Source organism: Urocitellus parryii, chromosome 9, assembly GCF_045843805.1.
Source record: "Urocitellus parryii isolate mUroPar1 chromosome 9, mUroPar1.hap1, whole genome shotgun sequence".
Taxonomy (NCBI): domain Eukaryota; kingdom Metazoa; phylum Chordata; class Mammalia; order Rodentia; family Sciuridae; genus Urocitellus; species Urocitellus parryii.
The window spans coordinates 95273259-95286320 of NC_135539.1; the positions used below are offsets into that span (position 1 = coordinate 95273259).

At 34.7% G+C, this 13062-nt stretch overlaps 1 protein-coding gene across 1 annotated transcript in view; it reads right to left on the reverse strand.

Moving 5' to 3' along the window:
• Dnah14 (dynein axonemal heavy chain 14) overlaps positions 1–13062 on the reverse strand; it is a 356406-nt gene that overhangs the window by 191799 nt on the left and 151545 nt on the right. The window contains exon 34 of the mRNA XM_077802938.1: positions 7363–7534. Within this exon, the coding sequence (XP_077659064.1) occupies positions 7363–7534 (172 nt within the window). The remainder of the gene's footprint in view (positions 1–7362; positions 7535–13062) is intronic.

Below are 13062 nucleotides of genomic sequence, written 5' to 3' on the forward strand. Positions count from 1 at the left end.
ACCCTTACATTTTAATTCTCTGATATTTCTCTTAACTAGTTACCAATTACTATAAGACAATAGTTACAAATTTTTTCTAGTTTAAAAACCTCTGACTCTGAGAATAATTAAAGCTACTATTATTCTTTCTAGAAAAAAATATAATACACACAAAATTTCATGTTCAGGAGACATCTGGTAGCAAATTCATAGAACCTCTCCCAACTTAAGAAGCCAGATTTTAAGATATATTTAAGGACTAGCAATTACTAGAGTATAGCTGTTTATTCTACACTAAAAGCAAATGTAAAAGGTTCTATACCTTTTTATAATTTTAATTACATTTAGATAGTTTATCAATTTCCTAATAATTATTTTAATGTTTCAAAGTTAAGAATATTCTAAGACAGCAAATAAAATTGATAGGATTGAAAAGATATGGGGCTGGGAATGTGGCTCGAGCGGTAGCGTGCTCTCCTGGCATGCATGCGGCCCGGGTTTGATCCTCAGCACCACATACAAACAAAGATATTGTGTCCGCCGAAAAACTAAAAAATAAAATATTAAAAATTCTCTCTCTCTCTCTCTCAAAAAAAAAAAGAAAAGAAAAGAAAAAAAGAAAAAGACAAGACAAGGCACCATGTGACTGATTGTTTATTAAAATACTCCAAGGAGTAGTTGTGACTTGGAAAGATACTTAATATTCTAGTAAAGAATTATAAGGGGAACCATGCTTCCTACTAAAGGAGGGTTTATTTCAGTGTGGATACAACTGGTAACTATACCTACAGAAAAAAAGTGTATTTCTCCTTTCTTTTGCACTGAGCTCTTCCACTTCATTGCTCATTCCTCACATCCTTACAACTAGACAAAACAAAGCAGCTGAAGGAAATTCAGCAGGACTTTGCAATGGAGAAAAAGGCACCTCCTATGGCAAGACCAGCTGGAGGTAGGCAATCAGCTGAGAGGAGTTGCTAAAGAGCAACCGCTTTTAAATAGAGTTGACAAGATCACTTACTTGAAGGCCTGAATTTTGGGCAGTGTTAGGCATAAAGTTTATGAATTCTCTGCTGTTAATAATACCAGCCACACAGATGTGGAATAAAAATTGCTTGGATGCACAGTAGTTCAACATAATGGGGAAAATCAAGGACATATTCAGACAAGTCATTCTCTTGATTAAATATTTCAATAAATTCTTAGGAAAGTTTTGAAATAAAATCATAATCTTATTTTAAAGTATTCAAAGCTATATATGTTGTTTCTTGGAGTTAACTGGATGGCCAACTACACACAGCTTTAATTTGATGACATGGTTTCAGTAATTCTCAGTTAATCTTTTGGTTACTCTGAGTTAATGTCTTCTATATTTGGACAGTGTTAGAGACAGATGCAAATAAATTAGATAGATCACAATTCCCTATTACACAAGATTTACATTCTTGCATCTCAAATAGTATAAATAGCAGGCTTACGGTATATTTCTTTAGTAAGATATGTTCTTATGCAGAATATACAGCCTATACATAGCTGTCATTGTGTAAACCATCAAAACTACAACATTAAAGAGAAGATTGGTTTGGATATGAAGTGTCCGCAAAAGCTCCTATGTTAATGCAGAAATGCTTGGAGGTGAAATAATTGGATTATGAGAGCTATAACTTAATCAGTCCATCCTAATTTGAGTGGACTGACTGGGTGGTAACTGTGGGCAGGTGGGGTAAACCTAGAGGAGGCGGGTCACTGGGGATGTGCCCTGGAAGAGTTTATCTTTCCTCTGGCCTCTACCCTCTTTACTTCCTGGCCACCACCAGTCAGATGGGCCCAGAGTATTGAATTCAGCCCACCATGATCTAAATCTCTGAAACCAGGAGCTCAAATAAATTTATCCTCCTCTAAGTTATTCTTGTCAGGTGTTTTGGTCACAGCAATTAAAAGCCGACTAATACCCGTATATAAAGAGGCTCAAAAGTAAAGTCATTGGGCTTCAGTTGTAGCTCACTGGCAGAGCGCTTGTCTAGCTTGTGTGAGGCACTGGGTTTGATCCTTAGCATCACATTAAAAATAAAATAAAATAAAGGTATTGTGTCCATCTACAACTTAAAAAATGTAAAGTCATTAATATACATGCAAGGATGCTATTAGACAGGTAATGCTATTTATAAAGCTGTGACTTGAAAAATGTTAAAGTTAACCTGGAAAGTGCCTAAAACTTATAACTAGAGGAAAAAAAGGGGATTTTATAGGTTTTGAAAGATAGGAGGATGCTCATGTAAAACAGAGAAAAGCTCATCAACTGACATTTCTCTTCTTTTTCTCCTATTAAAATAAAACCCTCAAAATGTAAATGTAAATGAAAATCTTCAAAACTTTGGTAATAGTTGAGAGACAAATATTCACTGTGTTTCTCCTGGAAACCTCACAAGCAAAAAGGAAAAAAAAAACACAGATTGAATTTTATTAGAATAAGGAAATGAAGAAAACCTACAAAATACAAAACACATGAAAATACCAAGAAAACAGCTAAACTTAGATAGATTAGTGCTTGAACATGCAAACTGTTGGATCAGAAAAGTCAAACTCATTAAATCATGTGGAACAAAAGATCACACATTATATTGCTCTTGTTAATTCAGAGAACTAAAAAATAAAATATTGCATGTTAAAAAGACTGAGTACCCAAACTCATAACTACAGAAATTGTAAATATCAAAGACAAAGTGAAAAATTTTAAAGTATGTGTAGAGAGAATACAGAGGAACAAATATTGAGGTGACACTGACTGAAGAGTGACCTTAGAACAAAAAGAAAGAAAAAAAAAAAGGAACATCAACAACAACAAAAAACAACTACTGGAGAGCATTGCTCACTGAGGTAAGTGACTGTGGGAAAATGCTGAAGTGCACACAACTAGCACAGAATTTGGCACAGTGTGAAGGGATAATGAGAACACAGCTGTTTGGGGATCTGCAAACAGGCTGGTTTGAGAGAAATTCTCAACATATGCTTGTAGTACTATACCAGGGAGTGCCTTGAGAGGTCGTATCTGAGCTTTCTTCTCTTTCCCCAGGGACCCAGAGCAGGCATTGCTGCACTGTCTTAGCTGCTGACTATCATTACCCAGTTTGACCCTGGAGGAATGTAACTGAAACAATCCTGCTGAAAAATCTGTATAATGAATGGATGACCAGTTAATGACACAGAAGAAAATGGAACTCACTTCCCCATTAAGCTGGTGGTTTGGTAACCTGTTGAAGAACAGGGGACTGAGCAGGCACATGGGAACTGGGTCTCAGAGTGTCAGAGTTGTGGTGGTGGATTGTAGAAGGCCTGCCTGTGCCTCCTGACCCAGTGCAGAGTTATTCTGACTTCCGAATGGCTTTCACAAAGGGTTCTGGAGACTCAGATGTGCTGTAATACTCAGCATTAGCTTAGCCCTGGGTGTGTGTTGAGAAACTCTCCTTGAATGCATTTCTGCTGGGGGAACCTTGACAAATATTTAAACAAAACAGGAGATATAAAAGCTCCTGCTCACAACCCAGCCCTAAGAAGGCATGGTTGGGACTGGAGGCTGAAGACATGATCCTGCACATCTACCCCTATAGTTTCAGCAGAGAGAAAACAACACAAAGATTGAGGCTACTGCACCTACAAGGGACCTTTATATAGGTTGTTCCCATGCCTTTTCAGACGGTACACTGCTGATAAGATTGGAGGGATAATCACAGAGGGCATCTTCATATTTTCTGCTGTCTATAACACACAACCGGAACTGCCGGAGATTCAACTACAGGGAAAATGTGACCCTCAGGTTCTGACCCAGTATGATCTATGTCAAAACCTCCTAATCACAGCCAAGAAGTAACAAGGAAACTAGTACAAAGTCCAGATGGAATTAAACACAACACTATACAACCAAATGACACCCCAGGACACATAATCAAGAGACAGCTGTTCCTTAAGAGGGCCCACACATAAAATTGGAAGAGAGATCCATCCCAGCAGACATACAAATCTCAACGTAGAAACATAAGAAATGTGAAAAAAACAAAGCAACATGACTCTCTCAAAATTTATATTTCTCTAGTAACTGACTTCAAAGATATTGAAATGGATTAAAAACCAAAGAATTCAAAAGAATGATGTTAAAAATGGTCAAGGGCTGGGTGTGGTGGCACACACCTGTAATCCCAGCAATTCATAAATCTGAGTCTGACAAACCCAAAGCCAATATCATACTAAATGGGGGAAAACTGAAAGCATTTCCTGTAAAATCAGGAACAAGATAGGAGTGCCCACTCTTACCACTCTTTTTCAATATAGTAATGGAAACTTTGGCCAGAATAATCAGGCAAGAGGGAGAGAAGGGATACAAATAGGAAATGATGAAGTCAAATTATTCCTGTCTGCAGATGACATGATTCTACACCTAAGAAATCCTAAAGAATCTACCAAGAAATTCTTAGAACTGATAAACAAATTCATCAAAGTATCAGGAATTCAAAAATCAACAAACAAGTTAGTAGCTCTTTATACACCAATAATGAACTTGCTGAGAGAGAATCAGAAAATGAACAAACAAGCAAACAACAACAATAACGAAACACCTAGGAGTAAGCCTAATAAAGGAGATAAGACCTGTACAATGAAAATTATAAAACACTTAAGAAAAAAATTGAAAACAACACCAGAATATGGAAAGCCCTCCCATGTTTCTGGATTTAGAGAATTAATATTGTTAAAATGGTCATACTGCCAAAAGTGAGTTATAGATTCAATGCAATTCCCACAAAAATACCAAAGACATTCTTTACAGTACTAGATGAAGCAATCTGAGAATTCACACAGAAGCACAGAAGACCCTAAATAGCCAAAGTAATCCTGAGCAAAAAGAACAATGCTGGAGGCATCACAATACCTAATTTTAAAACATACTAAAGAACCATTGTAACAAAACACCAGAAACATGCAACCATGGAATAGAGCAGAAATGAACCCAAACATCTATGGCTATCGGATTCTCAAAAAAGTAGCCAAAAACATGCTGAATAAATGATGGCCTTTTTAACAAATTGTGCTGGGAAAAATACCTGTAGAAAACAAATTGGATCCCTCTCTCTCAATCTGTACAAAAATAAATTCAAAATGGATCAAAGACCTTAAAATTATACCAAGACCTTTGAAACTACTAGAGAAAATGTAGGGAAAATTGGTACAGGCAATGTTTTCCCGAATAGGACTCAAATAGCTCAAGAAACAACAGCAAGAATTGACAAATATAATGCCCTCAACTAAAAAGACTCCTTTACAGAAAAAAAAATGAACAGACTAAAGAAACAGCCTACAAAATGGGAGAAAATCTTTGCCAGCTATTCATCTAAACAGGATTAATATCCAGAATATATAAAGAACTAAAATAATTTAACACCAGAAGAGCAAGTAATCCAACCAATAAATATACAAAATGAGCTGAACAGACACTTCTTGAGAGTAGTACAAATGGCCAATAAGTATATGTAAAATGTTCAACATCATTAGCCATCAAAGAAATTCAAATCAAAACTATTTTGCAATTCCATCTCACACCCAGTCAGAAAAAGAAACACACACTGTTTGTGGTAATATGAATTAGTACAGTTATTTTTCATCAAGAAACTAAAAATAGAACTACCATATGATCCACTCCTGAACAAATCCAGCAAAGCATCACACCCATATTTATTGAAGTACTATTCATAATAACCAAGTTATGGAATCAGCTTAGATACCCATCAATGAATGAATGGATAAAGAAAATGTGATATATATATATATATATATATATATATATATATATATATATATACACACACACACACAGTGCAATACTATTCAGACATAAAGAAGAATAAAATCATGTCATTTGTAGGTAAATGGCTGGAACTGTTACACAAAATAAGCCAGTCTCAGAAAGATAAGTTCCACATGTTTTCTCTCATATGTGGAAGCTGGAAAAAGAATACAAAATTTTAAAATGACATGAAAGTACAATAGGGACTACTAGGGTAGGGGGACAGGATAAGGGAAGAAAGAGGACAAGAGAAGGTGGTAGGGAGAGAGGATATGATCAAAGCATATTATATGCATATGTAGAACAATATATAATGTGCAACTTAATTCATTACAATTTCTGCTTTTGAATTATTTCTATCAAGTCTAATTTTCCCTGACTCAATCTTTGTTTTTTTTTTTTCTTTTTTAAGTTCCTCATTGTGCTCAAAAATAATATTTATTCTGTACTTTTTGGGTAAAAAGTTTTACAAATATCCTGCCAATTATATTTTTTTAAAAAGAATAATTATGAAACTGTTTAAATCACATTTTCTAAAGTAAATTTAAGAAACAACATCCCCCCAAATAGAGTCTGAGGGAAAGGAATAAATATGCTTAATGGCCTGAAACTTGTTAAAAGGTTGGAAAGCAGAAAACAGGGAGAAGTTTGTGGTTGAAAGAACAGGGAGGAGAGGGGAAATGGAAGGAAGGACAGAATATATTCAAATGACACCCTGGTGCAGCCAGATTGTAAAAGCTATTATAAGTCAAAATACTTTATTTTAATTTTGTACTGAAAGCAACAACGATCCACCCTGGCCTTTTTAATTTCACCAAACATATGTTTTAGGGATGCAAATCTGGTCGCATTATGGAAACATACTAGAATTCAGGGAGTGGTAGGATGCTATACAATAGTATTAGAAACAAAAACACTGATATCCTACCAAACCAAGACAATAGCTATGAGACTAAATAAGTAAAAGAAACAATAAAGGGCTCTATAATTATAACATAATTTTAATGATTGCAAAATAACTTTTTCATAATTCTGGACTAATTTGATTTTCTTTTTCTTTTGGTACCAGAGAATGAATCCAGGGGTGCTTAACAACTAAGCAACATCCCCAGATCTTTTTATTTTTTATTTTTTAGAGACAGGTTCTCACTAAGTTGCTTACAACCTTGCTACGTTGCTAAGGCTGGCTTTGAACTTGGGATCCTTCTGCCTCAGCCTCCTGAGCTGCTGGGATTATAGATCTGTGCAACTGCACCTGACTCTAAATTGATTTTCAAAATACCTCTTCAAAGTAGGAAGAACCAACACAACATCAACATTTGAAAGATGAGAAAATTAAGAATAAAAAATATAACAGTTCTCCTTGTCTAAACAGTTACATTTAGTCTAAAGTTTCTTTTCCCCAAAAGGATATGCATGTCTCCATTTTTCTCTCCCCTATTATAATATAAATAGAGCATTTCAGGAAGAACATAGTATATTTAATCCACACTTAGTATAAATTGATATTCCACAACCAAATAATCTGTGATGATTTTCAAAGATCTTATTACCTCCAAGGCAAGTTGATTTACTTTTGAAACAATCACTCCAGGAAAAAAATCTCCTATAATCATTTCAAAAAGTGCATCATCTTCAGGAATAAATTTTGATGAACTAGATTCTCTTATGGCCTCTATAACAATTGTAGTTTCATCTACTTCAGAAGGATTATCACTGGTATCACTTGAATGGTTGAAGAAAAACATAAAGGACAAGTTAGCAAGTTTGCTGACATTACATTGTCGTTTTTAGAAGTGGCTGTCCCAATAACCTTTCTCCCTTTGCCTCACTACTAGAAGCCATGTAGTTTGGGTGGGATTAATCAGGTCCCCAGTTCCAGGGAGCTGGTCTAGAATAGTAAGATTAAAGCCATTCTTGAGTCACTGATTCACGGATGGGCACGAGCAGTAATGGTTTTTGGTTGTTAATAACAAAATTAATTTAGTCTAATATGAAGTGAAAAGGTTGATTTATTAAAAATCTCTTGTACTAGAATCAGGCTATCAGGCTATGCAGCTGGGAACAATGGCCAAAATTATGCTATAAGACTTGTGAAGAAATGATTGCCACCATTAACAGATCCAGCCTGCAGTGCCTGTCCCACCAATTCATCATTGATGTTGGCACTAGAATGGCTCACTGCCTCTGTTATTGCTGGTAACTGGCTGTCGATACTGTCACTGTTGTCACCCTTATTGGAATGTACTATTTTTATTTTTACTAGCTTCATGTTCAAACCATGTGATATCTGTGTCTAATTTGCCAAGGATGAAGGACAAAACCATACCTGGGAGAGCGTATGGAGAATCAAGTTATGTGGCATTACAAATATTCGCTTAAGGAACATAAATTCAGCTCTAGTCTGAACATTCAAGAGGAGAAAGAAATGATCTGTCCATTCAGAGTGAAGTTCAGGACTTCAGTCCAATGGTATGGGTATATGAGATACCCCAAGCGCAGCCAGTCTGAAGTTCCATCAGTAAGTACATGGAGGACAGCAGTGTTAAGAATATCTCAGGTATTAAACTGAAATCCTAATCCAAGTAATCCTATCCTGGTCCACCTCTGAATTTTCTAATTAGATGAAGCAACAAATTGCCTCTTCTGTTTGAGTCTTCTGTTATTTTTAACAAAAGTGGGTTCATAAAAAACAGTATTTTTATACATTAAACATTTCAGTATATATTAAACTAGTAATCAAAATGACAATAAGTAACTACAGGAGGTTTGAAACATTTTAGAGTTTTCTCTATGTAAATGTCCCTTCCGTTCTTTATTTATTAACTGTCTGAAAGTTTCTATCAGGATTGTGGTGATAGTTGATAATTTCTTCCTCTTCCTCTTCCTCCTTTTACTCCTCTTCTTCCTCTTTTTTTTTTCAGTGCTGTGGATTGAACCCAGGGCCTTGCATATGCTAGGAAAGTGCTTATACCTCTGAGTTACACTCCCAGCATGGTGAAAGTTTTTGTACTGTTTTATTTTGTATTTAGGTCTGTGATTCATAATAAAAAATAGCTAACATTTATTGAGTACTCTTTTGCAGGAATTTTGCTTGATATTCATAAAAATTAACATGGCCAGTGTTATACAACTGCTGAGTGTTGGACCTGGAATTTACTGAGGTCTGACTTTGAAGGCCAAGTTCAACTGTTACAATGGAAACCTCATATTGGCTAGAACCCATGTTAGTCATTTATGCTCCCCTGAGAAGAAAGCTCTCATTCTTTATTCTGAATGTGTTTTGGTAGAGAAAGGACAAAAGTCCATCTGACGTTAAAGGACCACATCAGAGGGAAGGAGATCCAGACTTCCCAGCTGATATCCTAGGGACCAACCTTGACCTTTTCATATTTTTTCCCAAGACAGATCTTCCTTAATTTTAAAAGAAAATGAAAAAAAAATCAGGGAGTCCAGTGTCTTTTGGGGGCACAAATGCTAAATACATACATGGCTTTTATAAATATAATATTGTTGCAATATGCTGTTGTCCAGTATAAAAGCAACTCTTCACTAAAAGAGTAACTTTGAAGGTGACATATGATATTGTTTTAATTTAAGAATAAACAATGAAAGTTTTAAATGAATTTTTAGTTTACTAGCAATTTTTATTTGTTTTTAGATATACATGACAGTAGAGTGCATTTTGGGGTTCAAACCATTACAATTCAAATATGAGCATAGGAAAGTTATGTTGAATTCATTCTACTATTTTTCCTATTTCTATCCCCACTCTCTTCCCTTCATTTCTCTTTGTCTAATCCAATGAACTTCTATACTTCCCCTCCTTATATTCCCTTGTTATGGGTTAGCATCCCCATATTAGAGAGTACATTTGGTCTTTAGTGTTTGGGGACTGGCTTATTTCACTTAACATCATATTCTCCATTCCATCCATTTACCAGCAAATGCCATAATTTCATTCTCCTTTATAATTGAATAATATTCCATTGTGTGTATATATACAACATTCTCTTTATCTATTCATCTGTTGATGGGCGCTTAGGCTGGTTCCATAGCTTGGCTATTGTGAATTGAGCTTCTCTGAACATTGATGTGGCTGCATCACTGTAGTATGCTGATTTTAAGTCCTTTGAGTATAAGCTGAGGAGTGGGATAATTGGGTCAAATGATGGTTCCATTCCAAGTTTTCTGAGGAGTCTCCATACTGCTTTCCAGAGTGGTTGCTCCAAATTGCAGTCCCACCAGCAATTTGTGAGCGTGCCCTTTTCCCCACATCCTCACCAACATTTACTGTTCCTTGTATTCTTGACAATTGCCATTCTGACTGAAGTGAGATGGAATCTCAGTGTAGTTTTAATTTGCATTTCTCTAATTGCTAGAGATGTTGAACATTTTTTCATATATCTCTTGACCATTCTTATTTCTGCTTCTGTGAAGTGACTACTCAGTTTCTTTGCCCATTTATTGATTGGGTTATTTGTTTTTTGGTGTTAAGTTTTTGTATTCTTTGTATATCCTGGAGATTAATGTTCTATCTGAGGTGCAGGTGGCAAAGATTTTCTCCCACTCTGTAGGCTCTCTGTTCATGTTCTTGATTGTTTCCTTTGTTGTGAAGAAGCTTTTTAGTTTGATACCATTCCATTTATTGATTCTTGATTTACTTCTTGTGCTTTAGGAGTCTTATTGAGTTAGTCTGTTCCTGAGTGGATCTGAAATGTGGGCCTACTTTATCTTCTAGTATGCACAAGGTCTGTGGTATGATGCCAAAGTCCTTGATCCACTTCAAGTTGAGTTTTGTGCAGGGTGAGAGATAGGGGTTCAATTTCAATCTACTACGTATGGATTTCCAGTTTTCCCAGCACCATTTGTTGAAGAGGCTATCTTTTTTCCAATGTATATTTATGGCATCTTTGTCTAGTATGAGATAACTGTATTTATGTGGGTATATCTCTATATCTTCTATTCTAATCCATTGATCTTCAATTCTACTTTTGTGCCAACTGTGCCATTTTTGTTACTATAGCTCTGTAGTATAATTTAAGATCTGGTATTGTGATGCCTCTTGCATTATTTTCCTCACTAAAAATTGCTTTGGCTATTCTGGGTCTCTTATTTTTCCAAATGAATTTCATGATTGCTTTTTCTATAAGGAATGACATTGAAATTTTAATGGGAATTGCATTAAATCTGTATGGCCATTTCAAAAATATTAATTCTGCTTATCCAAGTATATGGGAAGTCTTTCCATTTTCATTGTAGAGGTCTTTTACCTCTTTTGTTAGATTGATTTCTAAGTATTTTATTTTTTTGAGGTTATTGTGAATGGAATTGTTTTCTGATTTCTATTTTATCTGATTCATCATTGGTGTACAGGAACACAATTGATTTATGGGTGTGCATTTTATATCCTGCTACTGTGCTGAATATGTTTATTAGTTTAAGAATCTGGTGAACTGTTTTGAGTCTATAGAGAATCATGTCATTGGCAAATAGATATAGTTTGAGCTCTTCTTCCTATTCATATCCCTTTACTTTTTTTTTTCTGTCTAATTGCTCTGGCTAGGGTTTCAAGGACTATGTTGAATAGAAGGTGCTGGGAAAACTGGACAGGCATCCCTGTCTTGTTTCAATTTTTAGAAAAAATGCTTCTGATTTTTCTCCATTTAGATTGATGTTTGTCTTAGGTTTAGCATATATAACTTTTACAATGTTGAGGTATGTTACTACTATCCCTAGTTTTACCAGTGTTTTGAACATAAATGGATGTTTTTTTTTTGTCAAATGTTTTTTCTGCATCTATTGAGATAATCATATGATACTTGTCTTTAAGTCTATTGATGTGATGAATTACATTTATTGATTTCTGTATGTTGAACTGGGCTTGCATCTCTGGATGAACCCCACTTGATTGTGGTGTACTATCTTTTAAATAAGTTTTATATGTGATTGCCAGAATTTTGTTAAGACTTTTTGGCATCTTTGTTCATGTTGATCTGAAGTTTACTTTCTTTGATGTGCTTTGTTTGATTTTAGTATCAGGGTGATACTAGCTTCATAGAATGAGTTTGGAAGGGTTTACTCCTTTTATATTTCATGGAATAATTTGGGGAGAATTGGTGTTAGTTATTCTTTGAAGGTCTGATAGAACTTGGCTGAGATTCCATCTGGTTCTGGGCTTTATTTTGTTGGTAGGCTTTTGATGGCATCTTCAATTTCATTGCTTGAAGTTGATTCATTTAAATTTTTGATGTCTTTCTGGTTCAATTTGGGTAGGTTATATGTCTCTAGAAATTTATCAATGTCATTATGATTCTCTTTTATTGGAACAGAGATTTTCAAAAAAGTTTCTGATTATCATCTGCATTTCAGGAGTGTCCATTGTGATATTTTCTTTTTCATCATAAATTCCAGTGATTTGAGTTTTCTCTCTCTTTTCCTTGTTAGCTTGGCTAAGAGGTTATCAATTTTATTTGTTTTTCCCAAAGAACCAACTTTTTGTTTCGTGTATATTTTTGAATTTTTTTTGTTATTGTTGCTTCAATTTCATTGACTTTGGCTCTGATATTAGTTATTTACTGTTTTCTATTGCTTTTAGTGTTGATTTATTCTTCTTTTTCTGGAGCTTTGAGATGTAATGTTAAGTAATTTTTTGGATGACTTTCTACTCTTTTAATGAATGAATTTTATGCAATGAACTTTTTTCTTAGCACTACCTTCATAGTGTTCCAGAAATTTTGATAAGTTGTGTCATGATTCTCATTTACCTATAACTATTCTTTTTATTTCCTCCCTAATTTCTTCTACTATCAATTTGCCATCCAATAGCATATTATTTTGTCTCCAGGTGTTAGAGTAGCTTCTATTTTTTGTTTTATCATTTGATTTCTAATTTTATTCCATTATTATCTGATGGAATGAAAAGTATTATCCCTATTTTTTTTTTTTGGTATTTTCTAAGAGTTGCTTTATGGCCTAAGATATGGTCTATTTTAGAGAAGGATCTGTGTTCTTCCAAGAAGAAAGTGTATTCAGTCATTGATGAATAAAATATTCTATATACGTCTGTTAAGTCTAAATTATTAATTGTATTTTTTAGTTCTATAGCATCTTTGTTTAGTTTTTGTTTGGAGGATGTATCCAGTGATAAGAGAGGTGTGTTAAAGTCACCTAGTATTATTATGTTGTGGTCTATTTGATTCTTGAAATTGAGAAAGGTTTGTTTGATGTATGTAGGTGCTCTACTGTTTAGG